The sequence below is a fragment of the Callospermophilus lateralis genome, chromosome 10 (genome assembly GCF_048772815.1).
Source record: "Callospermophilus lateralis isolate mCalLat2 chromosome 10, mCalLat2.hap1, whole genome shotgun sequence".
Taxonomy (NCBI): Eukaryota; Metazoa; Chordata; class Mammalia; order Rodentia; family Sciuridae; genus Callospermophilus; species Callospermophilus lateralis.
In genome coordinates, this window is record NC_135314.1 from 68,321,391 (window position 1) to 68,348,072 (window position 26,682).

The 26,682-nt window shown below is 33.1% G+C and overlaps 1 protein-coding gene across 7 annotated transcripts in view; it reads right to left on the minus strand.

The window, feature by feature from the left end:
* Positions 1–388: 388 nt before the first annotated feature.
* Positions 389–26,682, minus strand: part of Dzip3 (DAZ interacting zinc finger protein 3) — an 87,502-nt gene continuing 61,208 nt past the window's right edge. For all 7 annotated transcript variants that reach the window (XM_076867341.2, XM_076867339.2, XM_076867340.2 and 4 more), the window contains 11 exons: positions 19,739–19,807; positions 15,406–15,502; positions 13,542–13,645; positions 11,767–11,854; positions 10,222–10,323; positions 6,623–6,748; positions 4,982–5,121; positions 3,476–3,596; positions 2,721–2,864; positions 2,521–2,622; positions 389–1,008 (listed from right to left, as the gene is read on the minus strand). In XM_076867341.2, the coding sequence (XP_076723456.1) occupies positions 898–1,008; positions 2,521–2,622; positions 2,721–2,864; positions 3,476–3,596; positions 4,982–5,121; positions 6,623–6,748; positions 10,222–10,323; positions 11,767–11,854; positions 13,542–13,645; positions 15,406–15,502; positions 19,739–19,807 (1,204 nt within the window). In that variant the 3' untranslated portion in view covers positions 389–897. The remainder of the gene's footprint in view (positions 1,009–2,520; positions 2,623–2,720; positions 2,865–3,475; positions 3,597–4,981; positions 5,122–6,622; positions 6,749–10,221; positions 10,324–11,766; positions 11,855–13,541; positions 13,646–15,405; positions 15,503–19,738; positions 19,808–26,682) is intronic.

The window sequence follows — 26,682 nt, forward strand, 5'->3', positions numbered from 1 at the left end:
ACTAATTTGTATATTAGTACTCCTTCCCTCTTTTACCATGTCCTGATTTCTCAGAATATTTGTTCTGCACCTATTATGTAAGACATTGGGAACACAAATGTCTTGTGGTGTTCTGGCAAATGTTTAAGAACCAGCTCATGAAGGAAAGACAAGTCATTACTTACAGTATTTACCAATTTCTACTGTATAAATACTGCCACCACGGCAGCTTTCCTTCCACCAATCATTTGACACCTAGTTTGCAAAATTTCTGAAACGTGAACAATCATCCCTCATAAGCCATTACAAACCAGCTCCAACACACCTCTAAAATACGTACCCATGAAGAGACTGTGAGCTACCTGTAGCTCACAGTCTCTTCATGGGTACGTATTTTAGAGGACAGAAAAGAATAGGAAAGAGAAATACAATTTAAATAATCCAATTAAATTTTTATAGCTAATATTTAAAAGTTAAGAGGAACACTAAAATCCATGGGATTTCTCTACTTCTCTTCTTCACTATTCTACTTTTTCTCCTAAACTTTTTTCAGGAAATTATAATGTAGTGTACTTGTCAGAAAGTAAAGAATGAGTAGAATAAGAAGGAAGAAAGACAAGAAATCTTAAGAAATTCAGCAACATAGCTATCATGTTTACAGGAGAAAAAAAAACTACGAAGATAAGAGCAAATATAATTTAACAAAACTCATCTTCTTTAAACCTCTTTAGTTCAGTTCACAAGTCTTGAAGATTTGTCTTGATTCCTCTGGCTGCCTCTTCAATGAGATTAGCTTGCTTCTTTAGCATAATAGGAGAGCACTGCTTCACACTACTCACACAATCAGTTCATAATAAAAGGCAGAACTAAATTCTGGAGTATGAAAACTTAGCCTCCTTTGCAGTCACCTGCCTTATATCACACCTTGGGCAACTGTCGGCTGGGGTGACCAGGAAATTCCTCTGGTAATAAAACATGGAGTCTACAGGTTGGGCATGTCCCCTGTTGCATCAACCATGGTCTAATGCACTAAGGAGCAAAAAGATTCACATCAGTCTCTTAGATTTAGTCTAGCAGAGGCAGCTGTCACTCTGTATACCAACCAGCATGTCTTCTGATGGACCTTAAAGCTTAAGCCTTACCCAGTGGATAGCTATGTGATTTGTGATTTGCTGAGCAATATTATTTGGTAACTGCAGAATACCTTTTAGCCAGTTTATTTTTATTAAGATTCTTTCCCCAACCTGTTGTCACAATGACTAGCAATTCTTCCTCACAAAGAAAATCAGGAACTTACTATAATCTCTTTCTGGTTTATTTCATTATATATTATGCTCATATAATCCAGAAAAAGTCAAAACTAAAAATACAAATTTATCAATACTTTGTATAAAATGCATATCATGTTCAGAAGTTAAAATCCCTAGTGATGAATAAACTCAGGTTGTTGTCTATGTTAACAATAGCAGTGGTATTCAACTATAAACTATATGTTAAGAATCTGCTTGAATACTGACTTTATAAAAACAAGTAATTTTGACCTGTATGAATAATGGAGAGGAGCCAGGTCAGATGAGAGAGGATTAAGAATTAAGCAGTATAAATGAGGTTCACTAACCCGAATCCTAGAAAGTAACCTGAATAAATTATGTGCTTTGTATTCAATTGGCAATGACAAAGAGCAAAATAAATTTTGTTAAATATTTACTTTTTATTATAAATTGTCAGGACTTTTAAAACTTAAAATAGGAATGTCAGGTGGCTAAGAATCTCTCTTGGAGCTCTTTTGGGATTAACTATTTTGTGTATATCTCTTCATGTCAATGTAAATGCAATACATAATTTTGTACCAGGTACTACATATTGAAATTTTGAAATGTTTTACAAACATGCCTTGAATGAGCTGGTTATTTTTCTGAGAAGCCTTTCTTGTGTTAGACTATCTTTTCCCATGTCATATTACATCTCTCCACAGAGAACTTAGACCATATATTGTATATGAATAGCACTAACATAGCAGCAACACTAGGAGTTAATTCATATAAATGCCAAAAATAAACAGGAGATATTACAGCCTTAACATTTTTCTAACATTAAAACTCAAGTCTGAGCATCTTGAAACGCAAATATAGGAGCCTGGATAGACTGCTAAGATAGGTTTATGATTAATAATGGGGGACAGGCATCAAAGGTATAGACAGAGTATACTATGAGGAATTTATAGCAACTTAAGGTAAAGTGCCACTGTTGTGCTGCTAGTTTTGCCACTAAATTGTCATGTGAATCAATATTTTCTCAGAGACCTGCTTACCGTGTACCATTTAAATCTCAACGTAGTCTCTTCTCCTGTAAGGTATATGGAGATATGAGAAAGCACAGTGTAGATATTGTACGAACAGGAGAAAAGTATAAATGTTTCTGTGTGGTACCCAAAGATGAAGTTCAGAGTTATACCTAGTGGAGCTTGTCACAGGAAGATGATGCATGTATATGATTTTAAATAAGGTAATATGAATCTCCCTTAGCTGATTAAAGGGTTACCTGAGAGTGGAATTTGTGAGCACAAGGCAAAACTGAAAGGTTTTCTGGAGAAAGATTCTCATGACAGATTACACAAGGTTCCTCTTCTTCCTCCTCATCATCCTATGGAAAAATAAATATGTTAAATTTGGCCTATTTGTTTCTCCTGAATAGAAATGTGTTCGTTAAGTGTTTCAACAATTCAATAATTTCAGTCTCACCAAATTATTTGCTCCTTCCCATGTGGCAGAACCTTGTGAACTGAGGGGTTTCCAAGCTGGTTTGGGGGTCTGGGGAGCATTAGGCTGTGATGAGGTATGACTGGGTGAAACACAATTGCCATTTGGTACTGATTTTCCTTGACTCTGAAAATAAGAATATTATATTGATAGTTTAGAATTGTTCTAAAACAGCATAAACTTATAGAATTTCAGACAATGGGGTGGAAGAAGAATTAGCAAAAGGGTAAATAATCAGATTCATGAGGAATCTTGACACAAAATGTTGACAATACTTGTCAGAGTTAGGTGAAGACAAAAATAACTCTATATGTTCTTTTAATTAAAATAATCCTTACCAAAAAATTTTTAACAAATAAATTAAATAATCCTTACAGAAAATTAAGGAAAAAAGGCACCATTTAGAATCATTCAAAGTAACCTAGAGAAAATTTCAAGAGGGTCAAGTTTTATTCTAGAATGATCTAGTGAAAGGCATTTAAATTTGTCCATTCAAGGACATTTGTTCTTTCAAGTAGAAGTTATTAAATTATTTACTGTTAATCAATTATTTTCTATATGACTACAGGTTATCAATTTTTTTAGCATGCTATGGAAATAGTTGAAATAACCAACAATTAGAGAGATACAAGCAGAAAGATATGAAATAATAATTGAATCTGGGGCCTCATGTATCCAATCAAGTACTCTACCACCAAGTTATATAAACCCCTAGCCTGAGAGATAGAGTTTTTTACCTGTGATTTCTTGGGATCGATAAATTGGGAAATTTTGTAAACAATTTCATCAAATGTCAGCCCAGATAAGGTCTTCCCATGAGAATCCTTCAATTTTCGTAAGAAATCTGTAAGTTCCTTTCTGAAAGAGATGAAAGAAACAGAAGTGGTGATTTTCCCTACTGACTTGAGGATATACCCTCCAAATGAGACATAAAACCCTGTTACATAATATGTATGTAGAATACAAATGTAACCCTTCTGGTTTCTGATCTAAAACAATTGATTATAGGTCCATCTGCAATTATATTAAGCCAAAAGGAAAACACCTAATTCTATTTAATAATGATGTTTAATGTTTTCATTAGTAATAAAATTTAGTATTTATTTTCTGTCCAAAAAAGAGATTATAACCTTTTTTTGAGAGCTCATTATATAAAAATTGAGTTTACCTATTTGTGTACAAAAGTTTTTATATTTTTCTCTCAAACTTCCCTTATGACTAAAATATTCCTTTTACCTAGGTTGTTAGTGTTTTCTTTCTTATTTACCTGTTAAGAGTTAACTTTTTAAAATTCGTAGAGAAAAATAAAAATTACTTGGAATAGAAAAGCAAAAATTAAAAACCACATTTTTCGATAAAGGAACCTACAATTGTTTTAATCAATATGCTCCTTTTCAATTCCCAAAGTCCACTGAGCCTACAACTACTTTTTTGATGAAAGAGACGATCAAATATATTTCTCCCTCAAATGAAGAGTCATGTAATTAGCCTTATATATTTACCTTTCATTTATAATTTATTCATTTTATACTTATCTATTTATAACAACTCTGTATATTATATTTTTCACTTTTATTTTATTATTAGGAATTATAAACTTATCATCGAATGCAGATAGCAACAGTAGGCATAGTAAAGTATTAGTTTTTGAATGAAAATATTGGTGAAAATTCAAATTACATCCTTGGGTACAAGAAATAAAAGAAACTTCATTTGTGTAGGAGAATTAAATATCCTTCTGCCAAAGTCAGACTATAGAAAAAAAAGAGAACAATAAAATCATGATTTCTTGCACTTAACTGTTTTTCCTAACAAAGAAATTATAAGAATCTTCAATAAAATTAAGAAAATAGGGAACTATAACCCGATCATGTTTGGGCTTATTTAGCATACAATTAACTTAAAAACCCCTTTGAAAATAGATTATCAAGGTAAATATTGCAGCTGGTAGCATTAAAATTCAATCGGTTACCACTACTTGTACTCTCAGTAAATAAGCAAACCTAAATTTAAAATGTTATTTTCTCATAATTAAAGTCTAATAATATTAGTGAAGAAGTTTAGCATTTCTGTTGAATACTATCCTTTCTTGGTAAATTTCATTTTTCTTACCAAGACCATGGTAAAGAATTATTTATATTTCTGTGTGAATTTTATGTTTCTCTGAAAGGTTTCACTGTCACAGTTACGGCTATGGAAACTGTATAATATGATCTACAAGCACTAAATAAAAACTAAGGTACCTGGTTTGTTGTGGGAAAGCAGTTTTCAGCCTGTCTGTAATCCTCTCCAAATTCATCAGGGAAGGATCATTTCCCAGACCTGTACCAGGAGGCACAGTCTCTCCCACAGGAGCTGGCATAGTCCAGGCTATGCCAGTCATCTGTAAGGAGCAGAAAGTTATAACCCATCAGTTTTAACTAGTACAATTCCATACCAACATGACACTTACATACTTCAGAAAATGACTACAATGAAGAATAACACTGATACTCACATTCCCTTTTCAGAGATCCTTTAAACTAGTGCAACAACATTTCTAATTTGTTACCTAACTATTTATTATAAAATAAGACATGCTTGTCTCAGTAATTATAAACATGTACATAAATGCAAAGTGTTTTTGCTGTATTTTTTATAATAGTGGAAAACTGAAAACAACCAAAAGACTGTAAAGAAGAGAATGACTAAGTTATGGTAGATCTAATTAAGTAACTAAAAGAAAATCTAAATTATGGAGCATGAATGATGTCCATGAAATACATCTAGTTTTCTACCATAAAGTATTTTCTTGTAATATTAAAAATTTTTTTAAATGTCTAAGCATATGCACATACAGAAAAAGTTTTAGAAGTAAAAAAAAATTAACAACTGTTAACAGTCACTGGAATAACTTGAATAAAGTCTTATAAGTAAGAAACAGAATACTGCTCAGAAAATTTGCCTCAGTATTAACCTTTCCCTTAGCAATCAGAAAATAATCTTAATAGGAAGTTAAGGTATTTCAATGTTTTCAAGAAAATTTTATTACAATTTCATATACATATACACATAATTACTTAGAACATACAAAAAAGTTATATTTTTTTTCATTAATTACATGTAACATCATTCTTTTTGAGAAAGATTCTCTTTTAATCAAATACAATTTTACTTTAGCCAAGACAACAAATAATTCTAGTAATTTTAAATTTCTTTATTACTTCTTCAAGCTTAGATAAAAGCTTATCTGACTATTGGTAGGTAGGAAGATTTGTTACTTGAAAGCATATATTCCAAGGTGGTGGTACTTATATTATTTGTTTATAGATATAGTTAAAGAACTCCTAAGTGTTATACAATACGTGCATGTATAAATTTTTTCTTTAGCTTCATGGTATAATTTAGTTTGGAGTGATTTGGCTTCTTTGCTTTTCAATCCACCCAACAAACATGCTAAAAATAAATTATCTATTATAAATACCAATCTATTAAGCATTGTTGCCTGTTACAAAAGTAAAATTGTAAATGTGATGACTCTATAGTATAAAAATATATCTATTCAAAAACCAAGCCAGATGCAGTGGCGCACTGCTGTAATCCCAGTGGCTCACTCCTGTAATCTCAGTGGCTCGGGACACTGAGGAAGGAGGATTGGGAGTTCAAAGCCAGCCTCAGCAACATAGCGAGGCCCTAAGCAATTCAGTGAGACCCTGTGTCTAAATAAAATACAAAAACCAAAAAGGAGCTGGGGATGTGGCTCTGTGGTTAAACACCCTAGTATCCCCTCTACCCAGCCACTGCCCCCAAAACCAAACTGTCAGTTGATAAAAAACTAATTGAAGAAGCCCATAATAGTGATAAACAACTAATTAATATCTATTTCATCACCGAGAAACACTTACCAGGGGGGTTCTAGGTTGGCCTGCTGTAGAGATGACACCAGAGCAAACTGGTGGCATTTGAGGAACAGTAAGTATGGGTCTGAAGAATGATTCTTTCACAAGGGGTCTTCCCAAGAACTGCTGCATCTAAAAGAGAAAATTTTAAAAATTAAAAAAAAAAAACTATACACATTTATATATTTATACAGGCAATGATTTAATTTCACAGAGCAATATAAAGATAAACATGTTGAAGTTCAGATACAAAATATATCAGAAGCAATATGTTATAGTTTCGATCTTAAATGTCCCACAAAGACCCACATGTTTAAAGCCTGGTTGCCTGCTACAAAACTATTGGGAGGTGGTAGAACCTTTAAGGGATGGGGGCCTACTGGAAAGAAGTTAGGTCACTGAGTAGAGATAAGGGTATGTCCCTGTAGAGTATATTGGGACCCTGGCCACTTCCACTCTCTGTTTCCCAGGGGCCATGAGGTGGAAAGCTTCCTCATCCATTCACTCACCACCATGATGTACTGCTTTGCCAAAGTCACAAAGCCAAATGGCCAAGTAACCATGAACTGAAACCTGTGAATGTGTGAGCCAAAACAAATCTTTCCTCCTTTTGTTTATCTTGGATATTTTATCACAGTGACAGAAAACTGCCTAAGAAACAATGTATATTAGAATATTTGTTAAATATATAAATATCTCGTGTGGTGAGATATATTGGGAAGAACATTGAGAGTCAAAAAAGAGAACTGGGTTTTATTTCCACTTTCTCTCGATCTAGCTTAACCTTGGATGCCAATTTCCTAGTCTATACAATAAGAAAGATGGATTTGGTGATCTTTAAGGTTCCTTCCCACTTGTATAATATAGGACTATGTAAAGGAGGTTCTTGGTGAGTGCTGGTCATGTTGGCTGTTAGTATTGTTATGCTGAAAAAAGTTATCCACAGAAAATATTGCTTTTTTTGGTTATGTATTAAAGATACCACCTAATGGATGCACAGCTTCATGTTTAGCACCAGGAGGAATAGAAGAACAAAGGAGGGTAGACCTGGCAGATAAATTCTCTACAGTGACTTCCAGATGTTTATGCGTGTCATTGTATTTACCAGGGATTTGGGGAAACCTGAACCTTTTTAGCAGCTCTCAATGAGAGAGAAAACTTGTTGGTTGGAGTACAAAAGAGGATAGATTTATTGAGCAACTATCATGTGCCAGGACTAGCATTGCATAAAGCATTAAATAGGCATTCCACTGTTTTGCTGAAGTAAAAAAAAATAACCAACATTAACATAGCTTTAAGAAATGATCCTAAAACTGGCAAATGAAAAGCTAAAGGAGAGCGTTATAACAGATTGGGTTGATACTTGTTTTTAATACCACTAAAGGACAGACATTATATATCTTATAGGTAAAAAAAAAAAAAAAATTTCTGAAACATATGGTGGAATGCAAATTTGAATTGGATACTGGATATTAAAAATTACTTATAATTTTCTTAGGTAAGATAATGGTGTTTATGAGTATATCCAATGAGAGTTCATCATCTTTTAGGGTATAACCTAAAGTATAAATGGATAAAATTATATGATGTCTTGGGTTTGCTTCCTCTCAGGGAGGAGAGGAAGAAGGGGTGACATAAAACAATGCTGATAATATTGAAGCTTGCTCTTGGGTTTGCAGAAGATTGTTATAATATTTTTATGTAAGTTTCAAATTTTTCGTAAGTTTTTAAATAATAAATTAATGGTGGGTAACTGAGTTAACAGTATGCTCTCTTTAAGAACCACAGTTACCTAACAATTCTTTGAGAATTAAAAAGCCAGGGTACATGAATCAAGATATAATGAAACACACACACGTACACTGGGAATAATTCACATTATCACAGACTTCGCAGGTAGACTTCTATAACTTTGAAGTCTAGTGATCATTTCTTGAACACTAGAACTTCAGAGATGGGTGGGAATTTAGTGATCAGATCATCTAGGACAATTTCCTAATTTATTAATGGGAAAACCCAGAAAACCAAAGTCCAGGACAGCTGATTTGACTAATACCAACATAGCTCTTCATACAGTGAGGACCTAAACCCAGTCCCCTTTAGTGTACTTGTCTTGCATAATACCACCTCAATTTATACAAATAACACTAACATTTCTAGTATTTGTTCTCTCAAAAGTATTTTGTTGCTGCTCAATGGCCAATAGTGCTTGCATTTTTACACAACTGTGAGCTGAATCAAGAATGGTAGAGAATTGGGTTAGTAAGAACAGAAGATATATATATGTGTACCCCTCAGACCATTAACAAAGGATGCTTATAAATTGCCATTATGCCCTTTATTAAAACTGGGTAAGCCACAAAGATAGTCTCTAACAGCATAAAGATCTAGAGGGTGTGGGGGTCAAGATTTCACTGTTTTTCAGTTGTAGAGTATCACAGGTATCTTCCAGTCAAGGCTGATGCTGGTTTCATTCCAGAAAACTCTTTAAAAAGAATTCTATTCAGCTTCTCAGTTTGTGGAGCCCTTTTATCACGGGAAAGTTTGATTACAGCCTATAAGCAATATTTTGAATATGGGCAGAAGGTATAAGATTTTTGGAAATCCTACCAAAAATATGTGTTGCTTCCTGTAATAAATAATCTTTGAAATTTCTCTGTCAGCTACTTCCTTCTCAGGGTACTTGGGTATTGATGATGTGCTAAGTCTAGAACAACAATGTTCATAAAACATTGTTCCTGTAGAAACTGAACTGACCAAAATTATAAAAGGCAATACTATCATTCTAAACTAAAGCTCATGGTATATATCATAAAGTTCTTTTAGTTTTGGATTCTGCTTTCAAAATGCGCAGTGTTAACTCCATACAACTCACATAATTTGTTATATTCAACCATGAGTAGAAATAATATTTTCAGAGTTCTACTACAAGCAGTTGAGTGCTGATATCAATAGCCATCTGCTTCCAAGAATCTTATACCTTTCTTCTTTTACTATGACCAGTTCTATTAAGATTATTAAAAAACTATTACCTAATGCTATCATCCTAAAAGTTCTTTTGAAAACCTGTGAGAATTCACTGGATGTGAAGGTACAGAAATACGTATATGGTGTATCTGGTTAGATTCATTGTCCCGTAAGGAGCAGGGAATGGGAATAAGTGTAAGCTGTCCTTGCGTTGAAAATAAACTAGAATATAAAAATTAAAGAAAAGAGAGTCTAATGTAGAAATAGAGAGGAGTGAATCCTTAGTAAATGCTTTCTAGGGAATGATACTGAAATATTTCAGTTATTCCTTTGTAACATGGAGGAACTAGGAATTCTGAGTATTCATCAGGTATCTCCTACAATAGAGTTGAGATTGAGGATGAGAAAATATTACTCTTTAAATTGCAAACAAATCACTAAAATCCGTTCATAGAACCCTACTCCACTGGCTTCAATTGAGTCAGTCAGTTATTACATCATTTGGAAATTATCATCTGTTAATTATATTAGTAGATATGGAGATAATTGCAACATCAAACATACTGCATACTCAGTGTTTTACATCCTTATATTATTAAAAATAAGCTGGTAATTTTCTAAAATGTCATATTTCTTACCAATATTTCAGGACTGGGTGGTGGTGGAGGAAGCTGGACTGGAGGCAAGGAACTCAAGGCAAACCCTTGCTTCACCTTACTAATTTGCTCATTGTACTGTGTCTGGTGGAAGAGAAAAGATATTTTAAAGCACAATCAACGTCAAAGAAATAATATACTTGATATAGTTTTGAATAATCCAACAGAATAGTAGCTCTCAACCCACTGATGGAAAGAATATAAAAACATAAGACCAATGCTATAAACCACTATCCCCACTGTAAATACTATATTTTTTAGATGTGTTTGTTGACTGACAAGAAACAGTGACACATAATTCACAGTTCCTTGTGTAACTCCTTGCTTCTGTAAGTTTAAGTGCCAAGTAGGAATCACTGAAATAAAGTATAGAAAGAATCTAAGTCAGAGGAGTCAAGTAATACACAGGAAAACAAGCATTTTTAACAAAGAGCTAAACTACTTAAAAATGTTCATTTTTAAAAACTAAAGGGAAAACTTTGGGAATACTGATTAAATGTCCACATTTTCTTTATCTCAAAAAGTATATACCTTTAGCTTGCACTTACTCCACATGTATTTTATTCTTTTAGATTTTGCCAAAAATGAAACTTCAATCCTGGAGGCTTATCATTATGTTTTCAACATTCTGGGCCACTCTCTCCATCTTGTTTTACAATATTATTTGGCAAACAACCCACAAAAGCAGGAAAAGAAAGTCTTATAAAACAAAACATTTAGAAGTTTCCACACAGGATGTGTGCTTGGAAGAAAATAAAGACAGAGAAAAAAGGGACAGCTCTTTAGACACCAACAGATATGCTAAAGACACACTAAAGACTGAGTAAAGAAGAGTCTGGGGAAAAACAGTCAAAACCACCAAGGAAGAAACTATACAAGTCTATAGTCTTTGAGGTAGCTCCTCACAACTGAGCACCAATACTTTCTTGCTCTGTTGTAAATTGCAAAACAGTCAACATTATGTATCAACTTTACAGATATAAAGATTCTAAAACCAAAAAAAAAAAAAAAAAAGATTCTAAAACTAAATTACTTACTAAGTATTTATTGAATTACTTCTTTAGATTACCTTTCCCCTTATCCCAATTCAAGCAAATCATTGATTAAGAATTAGTTTGCTTTATGGAATAATTATATACAAAGTTAAAACTGAAAATGAGTACAGGCCTATTTGATCTTTCTTTTAAGTTGAGCATATTATTACTTAAAGCTAGTTAAGGCACTTATTTTTGATGGGGTAGCATTAGCTTTGGAATTTCAGGGAAACCAGGTATGAGGGACAAGTTTTGAGTTTATCATTACCTGGACTAAGGATCTAAAGGCCACATGTATGAATCTAGAATGCTCTCTACCATCAAATACATGAAAGTAATCTCAATCTAAAAGCTTAAACTTTGGTATCTGAAAAAACAAAATAACAACAAGAACAACAAAAAATGCTCTTCCCTAAATTTCTGTAATTGCTTTTATTTTAGATGTCTTGTTTAACAATCAGCCAATTTGCTCTAAATATATTTCAGGACTTACCCTGAGAAATGCAATCTTGTTTCTAACATCCGTCACAATGGCATTCCAACTATCTACTGCAGCCTTTAATTGAAGTGATTCTAGGTTGCTGTTGTAAACAAAGAAACACAGAGAAATTTCTTTTTATATAACACCTAGGCTTCTGCAAATTTCCATTATGTTCTCTAGCATACATGTAAATAACATATAACTATAAAATTACTTCTATCACCAATAATTCCCTTAAATTAGGTCAAAGTTGTGTATGGAAGAGTTTGTTATTAAAAATAAAAACAAAACTAATAATATATATAAATTGTTTTTTCAAAAGAAAATAAACCTTAGTCTTCCAGAATACCAATTTTTTTCTAACTTGGTGATATTTTAGAGACCATATTATAAAACCTTTGCATAGGAATATTTCCAGTGAAGTAGGGAAGCTATATGGGAAATTGCCTTAGTCATTTACTACAGGAGCATTTTAAAAAATGTTGACCCATCTTAGAAGAAGGTTTTGGTCCATCTTCACATTAACTCTGACATCACAGAGCCAGAGCTGGGTTACCTGGTTCCTCTGTAAATTAGAAAAAGATACTGCCTTTGGCAGAGCAAATTAGAAACAAATACCTTCTTGGTGAGGATGAATGAGATTCCTTTGTGTATTGCATAAACTGCACAAACACAGTAGCTTTGTCAAGCCATGTCCAACAAATAATTAAGTTTGAACAACTCTGAATCTTCAGGCCTGTCATCTTTAGAAGGCACTTCATGTGGAAGTCTAAAATGTCTGTCTTTTGTAACACTATCATACTTGTATTACCAAACTCAAAAATTTTAAAACAGCAGAATTAGTTTTCACTAAGATCATCTCATAGAAAGAGGCCTCATAATATTTTCATTTATACTGCATTCTTTCTCTCTGTAGCAAGCAAAGAAGACCAATCACTTACAACAGTACTTCCTAAACTTGAATGCCCATCAATACATCCTGGGAATCTTGCTAAACATCAGAGATTATGATTTTTAGAAGAATGATAATTATTAAAATGCTAATCACTAAAAAAAATTAAGGATGTCTTGATTACAGAGATTCTTTTTAAATTAAGTGTTTAATGTCAAAGGTATACCCCATAAGATTAAAAATTTAAGGAAAATTTCATTCAACTTAAGAAACTCCCCTTAGCATGTGATTCTAGGTGTTAATACTGATTTTCCCTCAAGGTATCCTAATAGCGTTTGATATAAGCATTATTAATAGACACATTTAGATATGAGCTTGCAGAAAAAATCTTTAAATGTTTAATTGAATACTCACTACTCAATGAAGTTTCATTATGTATGTATTATAGATGTATTTCTGTTCAGGTAAAACTTGTACATGTCCTCAATATATAGCATTGTTTGATAATACTGTGAGAGTAAAGTATTTACTTCTCATATAAAAAACAAATAAAAACAAGCATTATTAGGGAAAACAACTAGAAAAAAAGTTTTCCAATTGACTGAGACTTCTGATATAGTTCACTGTTAAGGAAAGAAAAAATCTTTCCACAGCTATTACTGTACTCAGTGCTTCAGCAGAGGCAACAAAAAGTACAGCCATCAAAGTGACTAAATAACTTCTGAAATATATATATGGCTATATGTGTGTATGTGTGTGTGTGTGTGTGGGGGGGCTACCCTACTCCAAAGATTCTGGTATGCTCTACGTGAAATACATTGTAAATTATGTTCAACCTTGAAGACATTTGTGAACCTCTAAGATCAAGATGCATTCATTATGAGGAAAAGGTTACCTTGCAGCCATGTGAGTCACTCTGGCAAGCTGATTGAGACACTCCTTTTCAGTCTGCTCCAGATGAAGCAAACCAAAATCTCTACGACACTGTAAGAAATACACCTATGGATTTTGACAGAAAAAGAAAGAAGTTGAAGGTGTCCTTCTTGTAAGTGAATATTGGCTCAAGTAAATTTTAAGCTATTTTTCAATCTCTCCCAATAGCACCTGAAATTCTTGATCATTCAAGATACATTTTAAATATTTTTGATTGAATGTAATCCTATAATTCTAATGTTCATATTCAATGGTTACTACTAGTAAACATTCCAAGAATGTTACTTTTCAAACTTGCACACATACTGGTATAATTTTTGAAACTTCAAAAAAAAATGATGCTTTGGTCCCAGAGATTCCAATTTAATTGATAACAGGATTAACCTGAGCATTAGGATAATAACTTGGATAATCATAATAGGCAGCAAAATTTGAGAACACTCAAAAGAAGTCCTGCTACTTTTTTCCCTTGATGAATAGGCAAATAATGAATCAGACCACACAGAAAGATAACAGTCCAAAGGGCCTTGGAGTTTCTCCGATATCAGAAATCCTTTCTAAGTCATAACTGATATACAATCACTTAGCCTCTGTTTTTCACTACTCATCACACAATATTCACTACAAATTGTACTCTTGGACAGCATTGTTACAAAGTCCTTCCTTTTTAAAATTAACAGTGGAAGCAGAAATAAATTTTTGATTAAAGTAGTAAAAAAAGAAGAATACAAGCTTGAGCTTTTAAGGTTATGTGGGCTTTTTCTTTTGTTAACGCTAGTATTTCAAAACCACTTCCACAGATTTTGAGTTCAGATACACTCCTTGGTTCTTGAATTCTGGAATCCCAAGTACTCTGCTAGAGAATAGAGCTTACCAATGACAGAGGTGGGAAGGTTTGTAATGCTTTTAATGTCAGCGAACTCTCCAAAAATGTGAATCTTATTGTATATCAAGTTTGGTTATCTATAAATAAAAATTACATATACATATACAATTATATTTCTTTTGAGAGATACTAGCTATGGTGTTCTAAGCTAACTTAGAAGAAATTGGGTGACTTTCTAGGGGCCTGGAAAGTAAGTTCGTTTTTGACTCTGGGGTATACAATGTATATGGAAAGTGGCAAAGAAAAGAAATATTATGGCAGTAGTGATATGTTATTTTTTTAAATTAGTTTATTTATCCTAGTTAGGTATATATGATAGCAGAATGCATTTTGAATCATTGTACCCATTGCAGCACAACTTTTCATTTCTCTGATTGTACATGATGCAGTATCATACCATATGTGCAATTATACATGTACCTAGGGTAATGAGTCCATCTCGTTCCACCATCTTTCCTGCCCCAATACACCCTCCTCTCCTCTCCCAAATCACAGTTCTTCCATTTTACCATGCCCCCCTCCCATTATGGATCAGCATCCATATCAGAGAGAACAATCGGCCTTTGGTTTTTAGGTATTAGCTTATTTTTAAAGTTTGGCTTAGTGACCTGGCTTCATGAAAATTTCCCCAAGGTTTATGTATTTCCTGTACAATACCACAACAGAATGATTTCTTGGAATCACTGAAGTAAAACAACATGTGATCATAAACACTGAAGTACTCATATGCAGTATACCAGTGAGTCAAAAAAACATGAGTTTAAGCTGTGTTTTCCTTCTTAGTACTAAAATATCTTATTTTGGATTATTCAAAACCAGTCTTTTTTCATTCTTTAGGATACCAGTATTACACAAGTAAAACATCCCTCCCTCACTCTTTATATATATATATATATATATATATATATATATATATTTTTTTTTTTTTTTTTTTTTTTACCTCAGCTGTTAAGGCTCTGCTAGTTTCTGCATTCACCTTGCTTAAGTATGTTTTAATTGTGCTTTCCAGATTATGCTTCTCCATTTCCCACTGGGATCTGAAATATATGATCATTAAAGAGTTATCAACATTATAACAAGAATCACCTTTTTCATCTTATTCAGGAGGAAGGAACATATAAACTATACCATGAGTAGAAAATGATTTTTTGGAAAATTATATAACACGTGAGAACAAGAGAAGATACTGCTCAACCCCTATTGTTATTCTTTAGTATCAAGAGTGCAGAAGTTTTAAAGTTGTCAGTTTATGGGTTATTATCTAAGACTTGGTTCTAAAATCAAGTTGTCTTAGGATGAATCTTAGCTCTACAACTTACTAAATGTAAAGTCTTGCTTGAATTCAATGGACTGAATGTTTATACCCCCATTAAAATCCTAACCTGCAACATGTCGGTATTAGGAAACGGTGTCTTCATGTGTTAATGAGGTTATGAAGTAAAACCCTTATGAAAGAGATTAGTATCCTTATAGAAGAGGTTTGAATGAGCTGACTTTCCCTTTCTGCCATGTAGGGTGACAGTGAGAAGATGGCTGTCTATTGAGGAAGCAAATCCTTACCAGATACCAAACTGACCAGTGCCTTAATCTTGGACTTTCCAGCCTCCAGGACTATGAGAAATACATTTCTGTTGTAAATAAGCTACTTAGTCAATGGTATTTTTTTAACAGTTCAAAGTAAGACAGCAAGTTACTTAACTTTTCTATACCTCATTTTCCTCACAGGTAAAAAGAAAGTTGTATTACCTTTAAAAATAGCTGTTGTGAAAATTCATTCAGACAATATACATAAAGCACTTTGTGTTTGGCACATACATACTAAATAAATGTTAGGCACTATCTTTGTTAATAAATTTTACATCAAGTTTCCACAAACCCTTTTGTATCCTAACAATATAATAAAACCACAAAAGTTTTCATTATTATTGTCATAAAATATTTTACTGGTTTTATCAGTGTTCTCATTTCATACCTTAAAATAAGAGCAAGTTCTACATAGCTTGAGAGGAAGGAGAAACATAAAGGTCAGGTCATTGTTTATACAATGGAAAATGGCTTCCTATAATATTTCTTTCTTTTTTTCCTATCCCTTCTCAGTTTCCTATACTTAAGTCCCAAAATTCTATAGTAAATACAAACCAAACTCTGTGTGTGTGTTTTCACCAAGAATTGAATCCATGGGTACTCAGTCACTGAGCCACATCTTCAGCCTGTTTTATACTTCACTTTTGAGACTGGGTCTCACTAAGTTGTTAGAGCCTTGCTAAGTTGCTGAGACTGTCCTTGAACTTTCGATCCTTCTGCTTTAGACTCCCAAGTTGCTAGGATTACTGGCATCACCACACCCAGATATCTTTAATGAAAATAATCAATCAAAAATACAATGTTGTAACAGGGACTGTCACAAAACCATTCTCAAAGTTTTACTATTAGAAGCACTAAGAAGCTCAAGTGCCTGACAAATATTGATAAGAAGCTTGACAATAATATTATTAATACCATTAAGGCCAGAGTTTTTTGAGGAGAAAATAAAAACCACAAAATACTCAAATAGACAAATTAACACAATAGAAATATTATGTAATTAAAAATTGTGCAAAATTTGCTTTAAAGAAAAAAATTGTACTTCATCAAAAAAATTTTTGACTTAAATGATATCCTGAAAAAAATGAAGATTACCCACAGAATGGAAGAGTATACTTCAAAGAAACTTGTATCCACAAAATACAAGAAATTCTTAAAACTTAATAATAAAAAGACAATCAAATTTAAAAATAGGCAAAGAAAGCAAGTAAGAATTTTTCCAAGAAGATAGATGACTAAAAAGCACATGAGAAGAGCTGGGGTTGTGGCTCAGTAGTGCGGAGCTTGCCTAGTGTTATGGGCAAGGCTATTTAGGCAATGACCAAACAGACTCCATTTTTACCCTGAGACTCCATGTCATGTAAGAAATGCTTCTTCCATGAAAAAACTCTGCCTCTGCCATCCTGATCCTGCTTAGCACATCCTGCTTAGAAATGCAAATGTTTCTGTTCTTCTTATACAATGTAAAATTATTCCTTTTTTGGTTCCCATTTTTCTTGGGCAATGTACCCTATCAGAGAATGATTGTCTAGACGTTAATAACCATTCTTTAAACTGTATGTAACCAGTGTTATTTTGATCCATTCTCCTTCTGCTTATGATTTTAGATCTCATGATTTTTATTTATAGTTTTGAATCATAGCAACAGCTATTTATAATTAATGTACTGACATGATTTACTTGTAGTTTTGGTCTATAAAAAGTGTGTTCTAACCCTTGAAGAGGGTTGAAGGGTGTAGACTTGCAGCCTGCCCCTTGGCCCGCCAGCTGGTGTTCCATCTCCTGCTTTGAGATTGACTTGGTGATTTATTACAATCTCACCATAACATTGTGTTATGGTGAGATTGTAAATACTGAAGGCATTTATAGGTAAAGATTTTGTGAATGTTTTTCATTGTGTGAGAGGCATTGTGTACGATCCTCAGCACCATATAAAAATAAATAAATAAAATAAAGGTACTGTGTCCATCTACACTAAAAAAAGAAAACACATGAGAAAATGCTCAACATAATTAATCCCTAGAGAAATGCATAATAACATAGTGCTTCAAACAAAACAGGTAAAATAAATACAGATAGATAACAAGTGTAGTAAGAATGTAGAAAAATCAAAATTCTGTATATAGTTATTTTGACTATAAAAATGGTGCTGCTACTTGGAAGACAGTTTGGTAGGTCTTCAAAAAGTTAAACATTGCCAGGCATGGTGGTTGCATAACTGTAATTCTAGTGACTTTGGAGGCTGAGGTAAGAGGACTGCAAATTTGAGACTGGCCTCAGCAATTTAGTGAGACCCGAATTAAAAAAAAAAAAAAAAAAATGCTGAGGCTGTGCCCCAGGATCTAATTCCCAGTACCAAAAAAGAATAAAAAGTTAAACGTAAAGTTTACTGCTGACCCAGAAGTTCTTCTTCTTAGTATATATTCAAATCACAGAAAAACATTCACAAAATCTTTATGTATAAATGCCATCAGTATTCACAATATTGTACATACTAACCAAAACTTGGTAAAAAGCCAAATTTCCAACAAATTAATGAAAAAATAAAATGTGTTATATTTATAGAATATTATATATTCACAAAAAAGAATGAGAACTGATATATGCTACAACATGGATTTTGAAAACATTATATTAAGAACTTAATTGCAAGGGGCCACATGTTATGATTAATTTACATAAAATGTTCATAACAGGCAAATCACATAAAGAGAAAAGGTAAATTAGTGTTTGCCAGAGCTAGAGGAGAAGAGAAGGGGGAATGACTTAATGGGTACAAGGTTTCTTTTGGGAGGTGAAAAAATGTTCTGTAAAAAGACAGTGCTGATGGCTGTATACCTCTACAAATATACTAAGAAACCAACAAACAACTTTCATATCCTCAGTCTTTTTCATTTTTTATTTTGAGATAAGTTCTTGCTATGTTGTCTAGGCTGGCCTCAAATTTAGGATCCTCCTAACTCAGGAGGATTATTATTATTATTACTGGGATTATAGGCATGTGCCACGCCTTGCCCAAACTGTACATTTTAACAAGGTGAATTTTATGCTATATAAATTAGATCTCAAAAAAGCTGTTCCAAAAAATTTTACCTACAAACAATAGGTGAATAAGAATAAAACTTGGCTAATTTCACAAAGCACTCACACCCAGTAGTATTAATTAGGGTAAAAAAAAATAACTCTGGAGTTTTAGTCTGAAGCAATAGTTTGTTGTAGGCCTATAACATTGCTGATTCAATCTCTCATCATTTTTTTTCAGGATCAGACCTCCCCAAATTGCCTAGCACACTTCCAATTTACATCTATTGTCCCAATGTAATTACTGATGCTGCTAAGTATCATGCTCAAAAGTACCCAGTTTGGCCACATGTGGTGGTGCATATCTGTAATCCCAGCATCTTGGGAGGCTGAGGCAGGAGGATCCTGAGTTCAAGGCCAGTCTCAGCAATAGTGAGGCCGTAAGCAACTTAGCAAGACCCTATCTCAAAATAAAATGTAAAAAAGGCTGGGAATATGATTCAGTGGTTTACAGCCCCTGGGCTCAATCCTTGGTACACCCCCCCCCCCCAAAAAAAAGGTACCCAATTTGGATGACACATTATATGGCTATCCTATCCATAACATGTAGAGAGAAATAAGGAGTTTCAGAAAGGGCATACCAACCAAAGAAAAAGCTAAGTTTGTACCTTTTCATGGAAAGTTGTTCTTTAAGGTTCTTGATTTCATTATCTTTAGCATGGATCTGACGTTGTAATCTAGAATAAGAAAGTAAATTACATAATGTTAGAAATTTTCGCCTTACCCCAATCAGAATAGCTCTACCTGTAACCAAAGAAGGGACCAACTAACTATGTCTAATTTGGATCACAAATCTTGAGCCTGAAATATTAATTGAACTTGTGATGGTTAATTTGGATTGTATAGTTGATTGGACTGGGGAGACACCAGGAAATGCCTAGGATTAAGATACTCTGGGTGTGTCTATGACAGTATTTATAACAACCACTAGCATGTGGGTGGGACAGTAAACTGTGGGGGAAGACCTGCCCTGAATGTGGATGGCATTGTCCAATCAGTTGAGGATTCAGATGGAATAAAAGGTGGAAGAAGAAAGCTGCAGTAGATGAAAGCTCTTTTTTTTTTCTTTTGAGCAGGTGCATCTATGACTGCTGTCATTGCCAGTGGACATGACACCAGCTCCTTCATTCTTCCAATATGGACTCTCAACAGATATTCTCCAGAAGTCCCTAGGCCTCAGTCTCAGACTGGGACTGCATCATTGGTCATCTGGCTTTCCAGTGCACAGACAGACATTTAGAGACTAGTCAGCATCTGATTGTGTAAGACAATGTAATAAATCTCCTTTTATAATCATTCATATAAATATCCTGTTGGCTCTGAACATTTAGAGAATCCTAATACAACTTCTACACCTGGTCCTTTTGAACTTAACTGATTTCTGAGTCTGATTTACTGACTTCTCAAAGAAAGGAGAATTATGTACTAACCTAGTACATTAGAAAGCCAGAGAAAAATGTTATCTTGTATCTCAGCTCAATGATTTGGAAAAAGTTTACCCATTAGACTTTACCCACTAGAAAACAGGGATAGTATCATCTTTTTTTCTAAAATGGGTTGTGGGATTCAGAACTTCAAGTTCCTTAATGAGATCGTTGTATCGAGTCATGCAAATTATCAAACAATTAAGATCTTAAAAAATATCAGACCTTAAATATAGAAGTAATGAGGTTGTGTGCATAGAATTTTAATTAAAAGTATAAATTATAACTTGGGAGTCACATGACTTAGTTCTGGAAAGATTGGGTAAAAATTTCATATAAATCAGAAAAAAACTATGGATCAGATTAAAAATTAATATGCAAGAAATTCTTAAGAGAAATATAAAGTAATACCTTTTGGCTGACATATGTAGTCATATACCATTTTTGAGGTTCCTTCCTTGTGTGCTGCCATATTTATTCTTGTAACCAAGCTTTTTTATAAACCTGTTAATTAGCTTCAATATAAAGAGATTTATAGCAAAAATACATTTCTCCTTAAGTCCTTTATAGTTCAGATTGTTGGGATACATAGGTGTTTGATTAATATACATTACAGAATGCTAAGTCCTTAAAACAGTGACTTCAATGTTGGCTGAATTATTAGATTTTAGAGACTACCCATTCACCTTTACTTTAAATTTTCTGAAACTTGTAGACTTAAATGTTCTGTTCAACTGAGGAAGCAATGAAAAGAAAGCAGGCCCCACTTTCTGTAGAAGAGATCATGTTCTCAAGTGAAGAATAAGAAATACAAGCTTTGTTACAATATAATACACAGAAATATGCAGACAGAATTGAAAAGTTAGTCATATATGTTGCTTAATGATGGGGATACATTCAGAGAAATGTTAGCATGAATATAATAAGGTGTACTTACACAAACTAAGATGGTTATCATGTCATTAGACAATATCATTTTATGGGACAACCATCACATACATACTCAATGGCCAAAACATTGTTAGATAGCATATAATTGAGATAAGATTTCTAAGATGACATCTTTTTCCTTATATACTTCCATTATTTCAGTATTTTACCCAGTGTAAGAGTAGAATGGGCAATAAGAGTTGACAGACCAATTTGTGTCTTCATACATGTACTTTGGATAATAATGTCCATCACGTTCCACCATCATTGCTAACCCTACCCCCCTTCCCCTCCCACCCCTCTGCCCAATCTAGAGTTTGTCTATTCTTCCTGTGCTCCCTCTCCGTACCCCACCTATGAATCAGCCTCACATATAAAGACACGAATTGGTGTGAATATACTTTGTATACAACCAGAGACATGAAAAATTGTGTTCTATATGTGTAATAAGAATTGTTTCTAAAATATTTTTTTTAGTTGTAGATGGACACAATACCTTTATTTTATTTATTTGTTTTTATGTGGTGCTGAGGATTGAACCCACTGCCTAACATATGCGAGGCAAGTGCTCTATCACAGAGCTACAACCCCAGTCCCATGTAATAAGAATTGTAGTGCATTTCGCTGTCATATATAAATTAAAAAAAAAAAATCAAAAATAAAACAATGAGTTGACAGTCAGTGGGAAATTCAGAAGACCTGATTCTTAAATATTGTTGGGTAGGTAGGCACAGTTCCCATTATCCAGCATGGATATGAACCAGCTATATGTGTTCAGGCATTTGTAAGTAACTTTTCAGTCCTATTTTTCTCATGTTGGATGAAATTCTTCGATTTTCTTTTAAGATCTAAAGTTTTCCAGCTAAGTCGGGCTGGCTGTCAAGTTTGTTATATAAATTTTATTAATAGCAGTTTCTTGACATTTACTAACTGCTTATTGTAGTTTATACAAAATATTTCACTTTCATATAAATCCTAACAACAAATATTTGCAAAACATTTATTGTAGGCATGGCATGGAATTTGGGTCAAAGGGAAAAAATATTTTTTTGCTATCTAAAAATCTCCATATTATAAGATGAAAGCAACCAATATTTATAATTAAGGAAATGCTATATTTGTATCACACACTCTTAGGAAATGTTTCAGTGAATTAAATAAGGAAAAAGGCTCAAAAGCTTAATAGGGAGTTCATGTTTTCCTTCTGCCTGGCTATCTTTCTTTCCTTCAGCACCTTGTATTATGTTTTCAATGAAGTTCTTGCTTCACTGAAGGAAGCTCTTTCTCATCCAAATAATCAAAGGTAATTTCTTTACTCTATAAAATTCAATTTTGGTATTTATATGTACTTTTCAAAAGTTAGACTTTTATTTTGAAATAATGGTAGAATCATATGAAGGTCTAATAACAGATTCCATGCACACTTTCCCAAATTTCTACCAATGGTAACAGACTGCAAAATTGTAGTATAATATCATAATTAGGATACTGAGAGTGATTAATTCAACAGTTAAGCCACAAGATCCTTCATTTTGCCCTCCAATAGCTGCTCCCTTTTCTTTTTTATAACCTTGGAACCACAAAACTATTTTCTATTTTTAAAATAGAATAAATTCTCAAATTTTAAAATAGAATAAATTCTCAATGAGAATGGTATAGAAATGGAATTTTATAATGTGTAAGTTTGGGGGATTGGCTTTTTTCAACTCAGTATAATTCCCCAATGTCTTCAAGGTTTATAGTGTTATCACTATTTCTATGTGGATGATGATAACTCATGTCTTTTGTCAGTTTTGCTAGAGGTTTGCCAAATTTTAATGACATTTTCAAAGAACCAGTTTTTTGTTTCATACATTTTCTCTATTGTTTTGGTGTTTCCACCTCCATTATTTTAAATCTTTATTATTTCCTTCCATTTGCTTTGAGATTATTTGGGTTTAATTTGCACTGGAATTTTTGAAATGAGAGCTTAGATTATTCATTTGAAAATTCTCACTTTTTCCTTTTTTCTAATGATTGTATTATTTAGTGCTATACAGTCTTAGAACTGTCAGCTATGCACCTAAAATTTTAATATATTGTATTTTCATGCTAATTTAATTCAATTTACTTTTATTTACCTTGAAATCTTTTCTTTAACTGTTGAATTATTTAGACCCGAGTTGTTGCCATATATTTGGAAGTTTCTTATTATCTTTCTGTTATTTATTTCCAGTTTTATTCCTTTGTGATTCTAGAACATGTTTTGTATGATTTTCAACTCTTAAATTTGTTGAGTATTGTTTTATGGCCCAGAATGTGTCCTGTGTGCACTTAAAAGCATGTGTATCTGGCTGTTGTCTGACATTGATTAGATAATATTGGTTGATGGTTCTGAACTCTTCTAAATCCTTGCTGATTTTTTGTTTACTAGTTCCATAAATAATGAGAATGGGGTTTGAAGTCATCAACTATGTTGTAGATTTTTCTGTTTTCCTTTTAGTTCTATCAGATTTTGCTTCATGTATTTCAAGGATCTGCTGTTTGATTTACATACCTTAAATTCTTATGTCTGATTAGTGGATTGATCCATTTGATCCATTTTGTCATTATTCAATGTCCCTTTTTGTGTCTGGCAGTTTTATTTGCTCTGATGTTTACTTTATTTGATATAAATAGTTTGCACATTTACCATGTTTTTTCTTTCAAACTGTTACTGAATTTGAATTGAGTTTCTTGTAAACCACATATTATTAGAACATATTTTGTTTGCTTGTTTTTAAGTTCACTCTTTTAGTCTTTGCCTTATAATTATTGATATGTTAGGGCTTAACTGTCATTTTACAATTTGCTTTCTGTTTATATCCCTCATTTTTCTTTTTTTTTTGTTTTGACCATCTTATGGGTTATTCGAACACTTTTTTTTAGGTTTCATCTTGACTTATTTAATAGTGTTTTTTTTAACACATCTCAGTAGTTTACAAAAAAATTACATAATTAAAATTACAAATTAATGTGTGAAAATATATACATAATTACTGGTATTCATCTTTTCCTTCTTAAAGTGAAATTCAGAAATCATACTCTGAATTAGGTACTTTTACCCTCCTCACTTGTAAAATATATTGTTGTATTTTTTCTATATGTTACATTCCAGATGAGGTGGTACAATTAAAGAAATTAATGAGCATTAGAATGGACTCATTATTTTTATTTTCCCACTCATTCTGATTCTGATATTATTATTCCTTTTTTAATCTTCTATTTCCTCTAAGTTTAGAAAACTTCCTATTCTCCTTCTTTAAGGGTAGATTTGCTACCAAAAAATTCTTATACTTTCCCTTTGAGTTTGTCTCTCTTTCTTTTCATTCCTGAAGAATATTTTTGCTGAATACAGGATTCATGACTATTCTTTTCTTTCAATTCTTCTCTTTTCAGTAATTAAATAATGTGCTACTTCCTCTGACTCCCATGATTTCAGATGAAAATTCTGCTATAATTCCAATTAATGTTCCAACATAGGTACAATATCCTCCCTGCTCCTGATATCTGTAGTTTTGCTTCCTTCCTTTCCCAGAGTCATACATTGTCTAAAAATATTAAATGGAATATTTCAGAAATAAACAATTCGTAAGTTTTACATTATCAGTCTGAACAGTGTGTTATAATCTTGCACCCTCGTGTTCTGTCCTGGCTGGGATATGGAACTGTTCAGGCTGGATTAATGTAAAACATACGCTTTGTCCAATATATCTTCTGAAATGGTTCCTTTTACTATTTCTTGAACAATGTCATGATCTTCTGGGAAAGGTTCAAGAAAGCCCAAACTACAGATATCAAGGAGCAGGGAGGATATTGTACCTATGTTGGACATTATTAGAATTATTCCATTTTAGTATTAGTTACTGTTCATATCTAACTGTCCCTAATAAAAATTAAACTTTATTATGGATATGTAAGTTTAGAAAAAAAACATTGTACACACAGGTACTACCTAATCTTCAAATGTATCCCCTGTGGTTAAGGGGGACTACTCCTATAATTAAGATTATTTTTAATTATCAGAGACATAGTTAAGATGTGTCTTGTCATGGATTTCTTTCAGTTTTGCCATTTAGGGTTCAGTTTTAGCCTCTAGAACATGTAAATGTGAGAGTTTTCTATTCATTTATTTGAGAGTTTTCTACTATTCCTTTGAACACTCTTTTTCAGTCCACTTTCTCTCTCTGTTCTCCTTCTGGAACTCTGAAAAGAACTTTAGCTTTTTGTCATTATTCAACAGGTCCCTGAAACTGTCTTTTTAGATCCACCCACTCCCCAATCTGTTTTCTTTTGCTTTTCAGATGGGACAAATTCTATTCATCTATCTCCAAGTTCACTGATTCACTCCTGTCATCTTTAGTGACTATAGTCAGTATTTTTAAATTAATTTTAATTATTGTATTCAATTATAACTTACTGTTTCTTATTATAATCTGTTTTTTTCTAGGTTTTCTTTTTGAGATGGGGGTCTCATTATGTTTCCCAGACTGGTCACAAAATTTTGTGGCTCAATGATCCTACTGCCTCAGCCTCCTGAGTAGCTGGGATTATAGGCCTTCAGGTTTCCATTTATTTCAAGAAAATTCAATTTTATTGAAGCATTTTTATAACAGTTGCTTTAAAATCTTTGTCAGATAATTCCAACATCTGATTCATCTTCATGTTGTCATAGTTTGTTCTCTTTAACATGATTTTCCTGATTCTTGGTATTATAACTATGTTCTATTGTAGCCTAGATATTTTGGATATTATGACTCTGGGTTCTATTTAATCTTCCTTTTTTTAAGCAAACAGTACCCCTCTTGAGATATAAGGGCCAAATGGGTATGCACAGCTTTACACTGGTCTCTACTGAAAGCACTCTAACAGAAGTGGGCACTGAATTACACTAGTTCAATGATGTTGAAACATGTAGAAGTTTAGCTCCCCATTGAGCCTAGTTGATATCTTCCCATGAAGAAGGAGCACCAACTCATACTAAAAAAGGCACCTTTTGTCTCCAAGTGGAGCATAAGATCAGCTCCCTACTGGCCCTGCTGACAAGAGTGGACTCACACCACTTTCTTATTAGAATGGAGGCAGAAGCTCCCTATGTGCTCGCTCCTCTGTCACCAGCTAATAAGGGGGGAGATAAATGGAATGCAATTAGTTCCAGGGACAGATTTAGCTTTCCATGG